At 36.0% G+C, this 14,917-nt stretch overlaps 1 protein-coding gene and 1 pseudogene across 1 annotated transcript in view; both read right to left on the bottom strand.

Annotated features, from left to right (window-relative positions):
* Positions 1-881: 881 nt before the first annotated feature.
* Positions 882-2,151, bottom strand: LOC102964990 (annotated as a pseudogene).
* A 2,708-nt stretch (positions 2,152-4,859) lies between these two features.
* Positions 4,860-14,917, bottom strand: part of OSTM1 (osteoclastogenesis associated transmembrane protein 1) — a 40,905-nt gene continuing 30,847 nt past the window's right edge. Inside the window, exons 5-6 of the mRNA XM_007078797.2 lie at positions 13,120-13,285; positions 4,860-8,501 (exon numbers count right to left, since the gene is read on the bottom strand). Of these exons, the coding sequence (XP_007078859.2) occupies positions 8,446-8,501; positions 13,120-13,285 (222 nt within the window). The 3' untranslated portion in view covers positions 4,860-8,445. The remainder of the gene's footprint in view (positions 8,502-13,119; positions 13,286-14,917) is intronic.

The following is a 14,917-nucleotide window of genomic DNA, read 5'->3' on the forward strand; positions in this document are numbered from 1 at the left end:
TATGAAGCACTACATATTGGGCATTGCACTGTAGGCTCTTTGTATACTTAATCTCATTTAAGTTGCACAATAATCTTGTGAGAACAGTATTATTACTTCCCATTTTCACAGCCCTCCCAAAGTGAAGGCTCAGAGAAGTAAATTGCTTGCCCAAATAAGGGGGAAAACAGGAGTTTAAGCCCAGGTCTGATTGATTCTAAAGCCCTCTTTTTTTCTGTTATGGCAAAGTGCTTCCTTAAAAAATATGAAGAAAGAGCAGAAGAAAATCCTAAAAGATGTAGTGAAAGGAGGGGAATTGGATCTGAGTCAGAATGTATCTTCAGTCCAACTTAAAAACAACAAAGTTCATTACTAGTACCTATTTGAAAATCAATTCTACTTCCAGAAACAGCCTAAAGAAATAAGCTTTCCAGGTAATGCAATGACCTTAAAACATTTTAACTCCAAAAATAATCCCCTCTTGATGTTTATGCCATTGTTGTTTTTATCTATTTATTCTTTCATATACATAGATATATGAATATCTATCTATATATTAGAGAGAGAAAAAGAGACATCCCACAGAATATTATTGTTGTGTCCAGTCATTATTATTTAAATTTATCTATATATTTTACCCTTTTCATCAATCTTTTCTTCTTATACCTGAGTTTCCATCTAGGGTCATTTTACTTCTCCCTGAAGAACTGCCTTTAGTATATCCTTTAATATGTAGGCCTGCTTGTCAAAACAAAACAAAACAAAAAGAAAAAAAGAAAAAAAATATGTAGGCCTACTTGTGAGAATTTTCTGTCTTTATGTCCATAGATGCCTTTATCTCCTTCTTAATTTTGAAAAACATTTTTGATTGGGCATAGAACTCTAGATTGTCAATCACTTTCTTTTAGCACTTTGAAAATATTCCATTTGTCTTCTGGCTTTCATTTTCTCTTGAGAAATAAGCAATAAGTTTAGTTATTGCTCTTTTAAAGGTAATATCTTTTCTCCAGCTGGTTTATAAGATTTTCTCTTTGGTTTTTATCAACTATGAATGTGACTAGGTTGTTTTGGTTTGTCTTAAATTCTTCTTGGGCATCTTCATTTGTGGCAATGTTTTTCACTAGTTTGGAAAATTCTCAGCTATTATGTTTTCAAAAAATTGCTTTCATCTCATTTTCTTTCTCCTTTGCTTCAGGGACTCTAACTATATTTATATTAAATCTTTTTAATGCAACCCCTCTGTCTCTTACCTACCCCCTCCCCAATCTGTATTCCCAACTTTTTTCTTTCCCTGTTTCCTTCTGAAGATACTCTTCTAACATATTTTGAGTTAACTCTTTAACTATGTCTTATTTGCTATAAAACCTTTCCATTGAGTTAATTTCAGCTACCATATTTTTGGGGATTTGGTTCCTTTTAATGGCTTCCCTAACTGCCAATCTTACTTTTTGTTTTACCTCTTTACCTTTTGTTTTGTTTTTGAAAGAAAAACTATTTTACTTAAAAAAAAAAAAAAAAAAAGTAGGCTCTGGGAACAGAAGATTAGTCCATTTGAGCCTTCAGTGTCCTGGTGATAATTTTGTCCTTCTCAATGATGTGGACAATGGCGCCCATGCCTGGCATGGCATCTTGATCCACAGCATTCAGCATGGCTTGTAGGATGGTTTCAAACAGTGTTCTGGATCCATGTTAGGCTCCCAGAAGGACTCATACATCCCATTCTTGTTTGGAGTAGATGTCACTGACCACAAAGTCGTCAGTTACCATGGGGTTGCTGATGAGGTCTAGAGAGCAAATGAAGAGCTTAAAGGTCTTCAGGTTCAACCCAGGGATTTCTGGCTCTGTGTAGTAGGGGCCAAACCATCTCTGTACAAGAGGTTGGCCATGATGCTCATGAGGGTATAAGCCTTGATCTGCCAACCATCCTTCAGCTCATACAGGTTCAACCAGAACTTGAGTTGCTGGGAAATAGTCTGGACATCAGTGATAAGCCCAGTCAGTCCTATATACAGCTGATTGCCCATGGGAAAGAACTTCCGAAAGTCCGTGGTCACCATCTGGGCCTGGATCCCAAAGTGCCTGTCAGCAGCGATAGCCACACAGTTCTTCCCTTTCAAGGCCATGACGGCCCCTCCATTATAGGACATAATAGACATAATTGCAGTATACTGGGACCTCCAATAGCCACAATTCCAGTCAACTGGTTAAGGCCCTCACTGCCTGTTTTACCTCTTTGAATATATTAAACAAATTGTTGAGCAGTTTGCCATCAAGTAAAAACAGTTGACAATAAAGAAACAATCAGCGAGTTCTAGTCCGACTTAGGATATAGAAAGCCAGTAAACACTGCTCCTACCAACTATTTTGCTTTGGGAAGAGTACAGGAGGAAGAGTAGCAGCCAAAAAAGTAAAGGTAAAAAACCCGAAATGTTAACAGAAGTTTAAAGACCAAGTATGGGCTAGAATGACAACTTAGAACCCCTGGGAGCCATGGTACAAAGTGTGTGCCCCATTTGCCAGCACTTTTCCATAGGCCTCCCTGGGTATTCACAGGAAAGACTGGGTGCAGATCAGGAGAACTGAAAGAGCCTCCCTTTGGTGAGACAGGCATGCAGATGACGGCCAGCTACCAATGTGAGACAGGCATGGGGCCCATGTCCATCTTCCACACAAAGAAAAAGCCATCTGCCACTAAAGGAGTAGTACTAAATCTTCTTGCCCCCTGGTCCCAAGATAAGGTTGGCTGTGGCAGAAGAGGAGTTGAAGCAAAAGCCATCAGATGCTGGAGGAAGGCAAGAAACCTACCAGTCACCAGGATCCTTCACTGATACAAAGCAAGGTCTACTGTCAGTGAGAAAGGGACAGAAAACTCACTCCCATTTAAGACCTCCCCCATTACAATGCAGTGTCCGATTGCCATGGGGGAGAAGGAGGCCCACCCTAAAGCTCAAGAGCCCAGGACCTGCATGAAACTGAGGTTAGAGGGGGGAGAAACAGTGCCTGCCCCTACCATAAGCCTTGCACAAAGAAACAAGCAAGAGACCCCTATAGCTGAGGAAGAGACAAGACCATGGAGAGAGATCCCACTTAGCACAGTTATACACAGTCTGCTGAAAGTTGAAGTAGGAACACTGAGAAGAACTCTCTTGGCATTCTAGGACACACACCAAACACAAAGTAGCTGCACAAATTCCATCACTGGAGGAATTTGACCTGTGATATACTGAAGGTAATGATATTAACAATAAAACTCAAATCCAGATCAACTACTGATGGGAGGTCTTCAACCCTCACTCCTCATACTAATAGTCTGATAGAAATGTTTGCTCAGTTGCAGGTATGAATACTAGTTATTTCAGTTTCTACTGTTCTTTTTCATGCAATGTCTGGCATTTAGGCAAAAATTGTAAGATGAATTAAAAATCAAGAAGAAAATGACAATGGTGTATTGTCAAGAGATGAAGTAATCAAAGAACTAGATCCAGAGATAGTTCAGATATTGATACTATCCAACAAGAACTTTAAAATAACTGTGATTAGGGGCACCTGAGTAGCTCAGTCAGTTAAGCAGCCAACTCTTGATCTCAGCTCAGGTCTTAACCTCAGGGTCATGAGTTCAAGCCCCATGTTGGGCTCCACACTGGGCATGGAGCCTACTTAAAAAATAAAACATAAAATAATATAAAAATAACCATGATTAAAACACTAAAGGATCTAGTGGATCTAGGAGAATACAAAGAAAAATACACCTAGACACATCACAGTAAACCTGCTGGAAATCAAAAATTAAGAAGAAATCTTGAAGGTAGCCAGAAAACAACAAAAACATTACATACAGAAGAACAAATACAAGAACTATAGCAGGACTCTCTTCAGAAACTTTGCAGTCCTGAAGGCAAAGGAATGATTTCTTTAAAGTACTGAAAAACTTAGACTTTACCACAATCCCATCAGGTCATTTGAATTTTTGGTGTTTGTGAAGCTAATGGGGACAAAGAAAAATGGTGGCACTATGGGAACAAGAGTAAATGACAGGGCTTAAATCCAAGGAGCTGGGTGGACTTGAGAGCCAAAAGTGACATGGATATACCTCGTGAAAGCAGACTATCAATAAGCTAGGATCTCAACCCCCAAAAGGGTTTTCCAGAGCCTGACCAGGTCAGTGACTGCATTCTCTAACTCACTTCCAGCATGGTGGGGTTGGTTACAAGCAAAATTTCAGTACCCATGTAAGTAAGCACCTATCCCTGGTGTTTCAAAGACACAGAATGAGTGGTGCAGATTTGGTGATAATAGCTAAACTACAAAGGATAGTTCCTATGATTCCATCTATTGTGGTATCAGGAGACAGGGGGAAAAGCAAACAAAGAAAAGAGGACATAAACCTAGCAGGAGGAGCCAAAGCAGCTAAACAACAATTTCACGTTTCTCCTGAGATGCTGGGTTGGAGCAGGATTAAGTCCTGAGTGGATGGCGGGCAAAGTGTGGCAAGTAGTGTAATTTCAAGCAGTTTTAGCCCTTTCACAATGTCCATCATTTTCCAAAAGCCTCCCCCAGTAAATATACAATCTAATATTACTCCTAGAGATTTCCATTCCTAGGTCCCTCCTATATAAATATTTGGGAATCACAGGGGAGAGGTGTGAGGGGAAAGAGTAAATGTGGAGATTCTACTTGCTCACTCACACTCTTTACATCCTGTGCTAGCTGTTTGCCCACACCAGAATTCTCCAAACCCATAAGGAGAAAAGCAAGAGAAAGAGCATGTGTATGTGTTGGGGGGTGAGGTGGGAAATGCAGTCCCTAGGTTGTAAAAACAAAACAAAACAACAAAAAAACACTGCCTTGTTTAGTGAAGAACAGCCAAGATATAAAGAGGATTTGGATTTTATTTGTTTGTTTATTTATTTTGAGGATTTGGATTTTACAAAGCCACGGTCAAGCCCTTTATATCTCAGCTCCTATTACATTACTGGCAATAGCACTTCAAATGAACATAGAAAATGAAGTACTAATAGGAGGGAGAAAGGGAAGACATAACTTCCCCTCTGGAAACAGGGATGACTGTCAAGCTTTCTCTTGTGGGCCTCTGCCTCTGAAGATACACATTCTGGTGACCAGAAACCTACTTCCTTCTGCTTACTCTTCTGCTTCAGAAGTCAAAACAGGATAAGCTAACAACTTCCAATCCTCCTATCTACACTCTAGTTGTCTACAATTACTCCAGAAATTACAGCTGTTGAATTGTTTTTCACTTCTAATGCTATTGAGCAAAACTTTTGGATACAATTCTGGTACTTAGGTATGACAATGGAGGATTTACTACAATATCTAGCTAAAGATGGGCTTATCATTCATTCCTTTTAAAGGTTTGAAATATTTTGATTGCATTTAGGTACTGGGATGGATGTTTTAAAAAATACATCTGTTTATCACAGGAAAAAGATTTTAAAAATTATTATGGAAAACCTCCCTACTTTAAGAAGCATGAATTAGTCATATTATCTTCTAAAAGCCCTCTTTAGTTCCAAGGAGACAAAGAAAACTACTGGTCATTAAGTATGTTACATGTATGACTAATATTTATTATACCCGATGTAATAGTTTAGAACAAGCAACCCTGGTAGAGTTGTAATTTTTATGTGTTACATGTATAATTCAGTATAGGCCGAAGCTCTTTTTATAATCAATGTGATCATTTTTTGGAATTTTGGATGAGCAGAGTAGAAAAACATTTGATTAGGTATTTCAAGTCTCAATTTTAGATTTGACTATCAAACAATGGCTCAGTCATAAATAAGGAGCTCCATGATGTTCTGCTTCCTCAATTGAGAAGATAGGAAATAAGTGATACACTTTTTAGAGGGAATTCATGCAGTGGATGGGTTAGATCCAGCTGTCTTTAGGGATCCATCTGGCTCTCGGAGTCTGTGACCAGATGACCACTAAGGTTTCTTGTAGCTCAGAAAACAATGTGCTTGGAACATAATTTTTTTCCTATCTTCAACAGGTACATAGGTTACTGGTGTAAATTTTGCTTTTTTAATTCATTGCTGCTGATGTCTATTATTTATAGATGTCAAGTCTTTCATCAGGAATGCAACCCCAATAATAACGTTCTGGAAAAACATTTCGGTTTATAAGGAGTACACTGCAGTAGAAGTACAGCTCATCCATGAAACATTAGAAAATGCTGTCCCATTAGAAGTAACCTTTACCATCTACACTCTGGTGGTATTGATTTAGAGTCACATTTTAAGATAGCTAGCTGATGCTAGTTCTACATCTCAAATCCAAACAAAAAAATAAACAATCCAAAAGTACATTTTTATTAACAACAAAATGATTAGATGGTACTTTTAAAGTAGGCATTTAAACTCAATGCCTGAAAAACTGATGTGTGACGTTCAATTACATCTGAAGTTTTAAAAATATATCTTAAAAAAATCAAATATGGTGCACTGCAGTTTTTTTAAGTTACTTCCTTTATTTCAAAGTGTCAAAAAGCTAAAGATGCACACACATATGCTTATGTGTCTCAGAATTTAAAACTATGCAAAGAATTTATCTGTATGACTAAAAAATGAAGTATTTACACACTTCAGTGTAATGCTTAATACTTATTTTTGAAATCTATTGCTGATGCTATGTTGAAAGAGCAATGACTCAACCAGAAAAATAGCAAAGGCTATCTTTTCTTTTCTAAAGTGCTTATTTGCAACCATACCCAAAAGCAATGGTTTTTAGAAATACATAACATTGAAAGGTGATCAAAGAGTCACTACTTACAGATTCAAATATGCCATTTTGTAACTTTGCATATGTAAACTGGTTTTATCTGCATTAATGAAAGATTGCTTTCAATGGCCCTCAACTATATGCTTCAAATCAAGACAGTGTTATTAGTATCAGCAGCATGAACAATGACAATGACAGAATAAACCCCAGCACATTTTAAATGGATCACAGCCCACTAGAAAAACTGTAACGGCTTTTGGATATGTTACATATCCAAAGATAAGCCTTCTTTTTCAACTCTACATACATAGTAAACATTAAAAAAAATTAAAAACACTTTCTTGCCTCTTTATAGAGCATTTTACTATATATGAAGGGATTAAAATTCTTGTACTATTTAACCTAATTCTTGTTTCTATACAGAGCAGGCTTCACATTCTCAACATTTAGAACAAAGCCTATTTCCACCAAGAAAGCAAGAAGGAATTAACAAATGAAATACCTAACACTAAAAACCTGAGGGAAAAAAACTGTGAACAATTCTGAAATGAAGCTTTTTTCTAGAAAGGTTGATACAAACATTCCAAAATAGAATTTGCATTCTGATAGTGAAATATCTGACTTCATTTCTATCATATCACATTTAACTGATTTAAATAATTTAGAAAAAAAACAGGCATCTTAACCTAACTGCTTTCTGTGTCAGACTCATCTTAACTCATGCCCTCAACATGAACCATTCGACAGTCTTCTCGTGAGCACCCCCCACGTCCCTATTTTCTGAACCTTAAGGTTTTTTTTACCCCTCCTCTCTCTCCCCTCCAAAAATCTCCATATATCCCAAGAGAATCTCCATTAAAAAAAAAAACAACAAAAACTTAAATACATATTGTGAGAATGCTACATTTGATTTAAAGTAGTAATAAATTATAAATTGCCAAATAACTTAATGTAATTCACAATGCAAATCCCTGGTAGAAAAAGAATCCATCTTGCCCTGAATATAATACAGCAGTCCAGTGATTTCAAATTATTTAAGAAATAAAGGCAAAAATAAGGTGTAAAATACAACACTATTTATAAAAGTTAAGTAAGAAACCAGTTACTGTAAATCTTTTTACAAAGATAAATGTAATGTGCCTTCCTGCTTCTAAAAATTGTTAGGGAGGTTTCTAACTAGTGGTTTCAAAAATCACTTAAAGTAAACTAGAGATTGAATTACATATTATTTGTAATGTATGACATATTAAATATATATATAAAACAATAATACTGCAATGGTAATTTAAATTAATCTTTGGACCTGCTACTTTTTGGCAAGTATATTTCTTTTTCAAAGTCTTTGCTATAATTAATTAATTTTTAAATGTTAGTTTTCAAAAACTTTGCTACTAAAATACTATATTAATAAGGAGATACCAGAAGTCTCAAGTAGTAATAATATGCCTACAAAACAAAACAAAGATTGTCCTTGCATCTTTTGTTATTGTAACAAATACTCTTTAAAATAGACAACATTACTTGGCCTGGAAATTAAAAATACCCAAACCCTTAAAAAAGGAACAAAAAAGGAAAGAAAAATTGAAAATCCTTATTTAAAAATAAATCTGAAGTCCTTGCATTTCTTAGGAACTTGACTTGTCAAATCAGTTTATCTTCTTTTGGACCAAGCTGCATCTCCTACCATTCACCCATGGAACAGGACGTTAATTCTCCGTTTTGTAGATTTCAGTTTGAATTTTCTTGAATGTTTGCAAAGCTGGTACTGGACTTGAGACGTTTGGCTAGATAAATCAAAAGTATTATATTTTAACTCAAATGTAATTCTCTAAATGTAATTATTCATTATTTTTATGTAAACTATAGTATTCATCTAATAATTCTATGTTTGAATCAGAATAGACTCAATCTTCTAAGAATTAAAACCCAAGTCTATTTTTTTCTACCAACCTCAAAAAACGTAACTTTGCTTGAAGCCACACATGACTTTGTTAGAAGCAGCACCAAATAAAACAGACATAATTTATATCATCTTGAACATCACAATCTCAAATATGTAATATAGGTTAGAGTATTCTACTTAGAAATTGTAAGTGTTACAAGGTACAATAATAAAATTGTATATTTAAAAGTCTAAGTTAGTAGGGTGCCTGGATGGCTCAGTTGGTTAGGCATCCAACTCTTCATTTCAGCTCAGCTCATGGTCTTTTTTTTTTTTTTTTTTTTTTTTTTTTTAACATTTATTTATTGAGAGAGAGAGAGCATGAACACAGGAGGGGTACAGAAAGACGGGGAGTCAGATTCCAAAGCAGACTCCAGGCTCTAAGCTGTCAGCACAGAGTCCGACATGGAGCTCAAACTCACAAACCGTGAGATCATAACCTGAGCCAAAGTCAGATGCTTAACCAACTGAGCCACACAGGCGCCTCAACAGCTCAGGTCATGATCTCATGGTTCGTGAGTTCAAGCCCTGCATCAGGCTCTGCACTGACAGAGGGATTCTGCTTGGGATTCTCTCTCTCTGCACCTCACTTGCTCTCTATCAAAAATAAATAAATATGTGGATCCTGAGAAACTTAACAGAAGACCATGGGGGAGGGGAAGGAAAAAAAAAAGGTTAGAGAGGGAGGGAGCCAAAACATAAGAGACTCTTTTTTTTAAATTTTTTTTTTTCTTAATGTTTTAATTTATTTTTTAGACAAAGAGAGACAGAGCATGAGCAGGGAAGGGGCAGAGAGAGAGGGAGACACAGAATCCGAAGCAGGCTCCAGGCTCTGAGCCATCAGCACAGAGTCCGATGTGGGACTCGAACTCACAGACTGTGAGATCATGACCTGAGCCAAAGTCGGATGCTCAACCAACTGAGCCACCCAGGCACCCCAAGACTCTTAAAAACTGAGAACAAACTGAGGGTTGATGGGGGGGGGGTGGGAAGGAGGGGAGGGGGGGTGATGGGGATGAGCACTGGGTGTTGTACGGAAACCAATTTGACAATTAATTTCATATTAAATAAATAAATAAATATTTTTTAAAAAGTCTAAGTTAGAAATCCAAATCTAGATTTCTCTTAAAATAATTCTATAATGTCAAAAAATTGTCAAAAAAAAGTTGAAAAAAACTTAAATGGCTTACAAAAAAAAGTTACATTGAGTTATATTACATGTGCACAGACACACAAATACATATGGCTGCTAATAAAATATGTGCAATCAATTTTGATTATGATGCTAATGGGACTGAATCATTAGGGTCAATAAAGGAAATCATGGCTATTTTGCTTGGTAATGTTTGTGCTTATAGTTAAATGTGAATGTTTCTCATGTTCCATAAATGAAAAACAATTGTGCCATAGTAAAAGTATCTTACATTGGATAACTAGGAATCTCTCTACTTCAGAGGCTTTTAACATGAAAGTAGAGGTTGTGGTCAGAAGGTCTGCAATGGGACCCAGGCATCTGTTTTTATGTTTTGTTTTAAAGCTCTGCAGACAATTCTGGTATGTGTTCAAGGATGAAAACCAGTGTTCTGGTTTCTATCAGGGTCTCTGCTAACCACCACTCTAAGATGACAACATGACTTTCTGGACCAGTGTATTGCTTCAGGCTAAACTAAAGGGCAACTTAACCTAAAAAACTGCCTAAGCTAGAAGTCTACTCTTAAGCTTCTGTGGGTTTGGGAGACAAACTAAATCAAGAGGGTTTCTTCCTATGTTGTTTAAAATTACTAGAAATAATAGTTTCTCACTAATTACCAAGTTTATTAAACTAACCAGGTGCAATGTCAATGAGTACATGTATCTACAACCTCCTTGCTTCCTTATTCTCTAATAAATCCCTATATCCTTCAAAATTCTACTCCAGGGGATATAAAAGGAGAGGGGAGGGAAGGGGCGGGGAGGGGAGAGGAGAGGAGAGAAATTCTACCCCAGAAATCTAGGGATGAATTCCAACAGCCCTAATGCAGAGTTGGTCTTACTCTCTGTGGGCCAACCACACTGTATACCTTTAACTACATCGGTTGTAATAATTGGATTATGGTCAGTGTGTTCTTTGAGGGCACATATTGTGCCTTGTTCCTTTTTTTTTTTTTTTTTTTTTTAATCGCGAATTCCTACCACAGGACTTAATAAATTGGGGTATATAAAATTGTGACAAAAAAAAAAAAAAAAAAAAAAAAAAAACAATGTCCATGAGATAACAGCACAAGAATTGTTTGCTTACACTAGCATTTCCTTAAATTCATAAATCAATTCATAAACATGAAACATCACAGGTAATATGCAAAAGTTCTGTCAAGTTTTGGGAATATAATCTCAGAACCTTTAATTTATATTCAGGTACATTATGGAGATCATAAAAAGGAATTTCACAGGACTAGTTATTTTAAGGAACACACCCTAGGAAATGCTAACATTAGATACACGTTCTTTTATCCAACAAATATATTTGAGCACCTAATATAGGCCGGGTACTTTCTAGATACTGATATAGTGGTGAACAAGACAAAATCCTTGTTCTGATGGAGCCTCCAGTTGAGTCAGGAGAGCAAATAAGATAGAATATAAATGAAAAAGTTAAGTTAAAAAGTGTCATCACACATGATAGATATAGGAGAATTGAAAGAAGGATGTCTTAAGGATGGGGGTCATAAAATGTATCTTTGAATAAGTATCTTTGGCCTAAGACCTGGATGACAGGAGCCAGTCAAGGAAGGTAGAGAGGGCCAGTGTAAGAGCTTTGGGAAGGGGGCAGTGTGAATGAGTTTGGTGTCTGAAGGGAGCAAAAAGGCCAGGCTGCCTACATACAGCATCATGAACAAAGAAAGGAGTGGGTGTAGTGAGTTTAGAAAGGTAGATGGGGAGGGAGGGGCAGGTCACACACAGCTTAGAAAGCAGACCCTGGAAATATGTTTTGAGTTTATTCTAGATGCAACAGGAACACAGGAAGGTTTCAAGTGGGAGAAAAGCATAGTAAAATTTGTGTTTGAAAAATTACTCTACCCACTATATGAAGAATGGATTGTTGTGGGTCCAAAAAATGGAAGCAGGGATACCAGGTAAGGGACTCCTGCATTAGGGCAGATAAGAGATGGGATGGCTTGGGCTAAGGTATTAACAGTGGAGGTAGAGAAAAGATAATTTAAGATACATATTTGGAAGTACAGCTGTCAATACTTGCTGATGGAGTGAAAAAAGGTAGGGAAGAGAATATGGGAATAGGGAAATAATAAAGAAAAGAATTAAGAAAGTAAAGATAACAAGGTTTGTGGCTTGTACAAGCAGATGGATGAAAGTGACTTTGAAAAACCCTGATCAGAAGCAATAAGTATCTTCCACAGAGTTAAACTGATTTGCAAGGCAAATATGATGCTAAACTTTAAAAGTACACTAAGCCTTGAAAAAGAAAGTTTCTCAATAGTGAGGTCCCTGCAATATTTTGTTAAAACTGTAAGTAAGTACTTTTAGGACTCATTTATTACATATTTTATAGAATGCTAGCAATCTTTGAAAAGCTTTGCCAAATACACTCATATTACAGACTTTCCCCTTTATTAGCTAGCTTTTCAAGGTGACAAGACATTACAAATTCAGTTCAAGCTGATCTGTAAGTAGCTTTTTTTAGTTAAATATATTAGTGAGGTTGAATAAACTGTGAAGAAGAAAGGCTAGAAAGAAATTTATAAAGGAAAGAAATTTTATATCATAGGTTCCTAGACTAGGAATAATATTTAAGAGAAAAAAAAGCCTAACTTTTTTCTACAAAAGACATTCTCTATTTTAAAAATTAAAATTATTAAGGGATAAGCCCATACCTTCATTCTGATCATAAACAAGAAACCCACTAGACTTAGAAGCCACTCGTCTTCAGCTAAATAGGAACTTCTAGTTAGTGCTTTTTCTGCTCTGCCCTATTTGATGGGGAATATGTGTGAGCACATGCTGTATGTGAAGTAATGTCCTTGCAACTACAATTCCAATTTATTCATAAACAAATTGTCTGTGTGTTCACTATAGTTTCTCCCTGCCTTTTTAGGTGGCTTTCTAGGTGGCTCCACCACAGCTCTGATGGGCCTGAGAGCTGTCCACCTCTCCCTACCATGGCTGTTCAGGTCTGCAAAACCTTTGTTGCTATTCTTCTGTTGTTGCCTACCTAATTCCAGAGCTAGCTCTCTCAGTTAAAACATCTGAAAAGATACTGTATGTTGACTTTTGATTATTTGTACTTATAGACTTCTTACACATCTCTCCTATTAGTAAGTATTTACTGTAAAATTTGAAGCAGAGAGCTGTTTTAGTCTAATACAGTTTGAGTTTTCAGAGTATACATCGTTTCTAAAACAGGCTTAAGTTTTTAAAATACAGGTTTTAGTTAAACAAATAAACAGTCGTAAAAAGAAACTTACGTAGAATGAGTTTCCGTTTCTTTTGTTCTGAGTGAAGAAAGCTACTAAGGTAGAAGACAATGGGTAGAAAGAGAATGAATACAGAAACAGCAATTACAGGCACTGTGTCACTGCAAGGGACAGAACAATTGAAAGTTCGACTCCAAAGTTTTCGAGTAATGTTCATCTGGAACGATAGCAAATAAAATTACTTTCTTTTACATTTAATTTGTCTTCAAGTCATACAATTATTTTATTAGTAAAATAACAGGCATCCAGAATTTAAAACTAAATATACATCCCTAAAAAATCTATTGATAGTTGAGGATAATTTCTTCTGCCCAGGAAATTAGCTAGTTTACAATCAGTCACTGTATAAGTTTATATCATACAGAAATTTCATATTCTAAATTCATAACACTATCCAAAGAATGTCAGCCTTTCACAGATCTCAGAGAACTTGCATCAACAGAAATATGGTTAGACCATGCTTCATTCATTAAAGAAGATTTAAAAGGGTAACAATGTAAGGTGATGGATGTGTTAATTAACTCGACTGTGGGAGTCCTTTCACAATGTATATGTATATCAAATTATCACGTTGAACACTTTAAATATATTACAATTTCATTTGTCAATTATATCTCAATAAAACGGGGGGAAAACAAATTTTTTTTATGTTACATGTGTAATCTCACTGAGCTTGTTGCAATATTTTTAGAATGAAAATAAAAACATCAACTAAATATGTAAATACAGCTATTCTTCAAGAGATGATATCTATGAAATGTTTAGTACCTTACCGAAGATATTATGAAAGATTCATATGGCAAATAATTGTTTAAGTCCATAATATCTAATGAATCATGGAAACTTTTTTAGGTAGTATTTCATTTAGCATCATACATTAAAAACAGATATATTTAGGGGGCAGCAATACCCCATTTTCATTGAGCTCACAGTTTCTGTCAAACATGGTAAGTGATATAAGGAAACTATCAAATTTAATGTAGAAAACTGTTCTTGCCTGAATTTTGAGATATGGTTTGCAAATGGTGCTTTGTATGTTTACTGTAAGCTTTGCTTACTGTAAGAAGGACGTTCTAAAAACAGGCAGTCATGTTGATTTCCTATGTAATCCAACCTTTGTCAGGGAATCAATATTCATCTTTCTTCTTCATTTTAAAAATGATGAAATAGACTATTATTCTTAAAATAAATATTTAGTATTTACTGAGAGCCTACTAGAAGCAGGTACTCTTCCAGACATTAGAAAAAGCAGTAAAAAAATAAAAATCCCCATGGTATACCCATTTTAAGTTGATAATAAGTGCTTTTTGCCATCACAAATATTATTGATCCACCATAGTTCACTCTGAGCTGCTATTCATATTCATCATTCTCAACCATTAAGTTTATTAACTCTGACCTTTAGTTCTCTACTTTTAGCCAGTAATTCCTATTTCCTTTGATGCCTCAACCCTCAGGCACCATATTCCCATAAAAAGGCATGATCGCCATCTAGTGGTGCCCACATGAAGGCCGACTATACAGTGGAGGAAAAATCTTTTTTGTTAACCATTTAATCAATATACATTACTAAAGGCCTACTATATGCTTGGCACTGTTCTAAATACTGGACAGTAAACAGAAAAGGACAGGAGGTCCTTTTCCTCATGTGGCTTATAGTTCAGTGAGAGGTAACAGACTGTAAATAAGTAAACAAAAATTTCAGATGATAACAGATATAAAGAATAAAAGCAATGGGATAGGAAGCAATTCAAAAATGGCTTCAGAAACACATGGTAGCAGGGCACCT

Source organism: Panthera tigris, chromosome B2 (genome assembly GCF_018350195.1).
Source record: "Panthera tigris isolate Pti1 chromosome B2, P.tigris_Pti1_mat1.1, whole genome shotgun sequence".
NCBI lineage: Eukaryota > Metazoa > Chordata > Mammalia > Carnivora > Felidae > Panthera > Panthera tigris.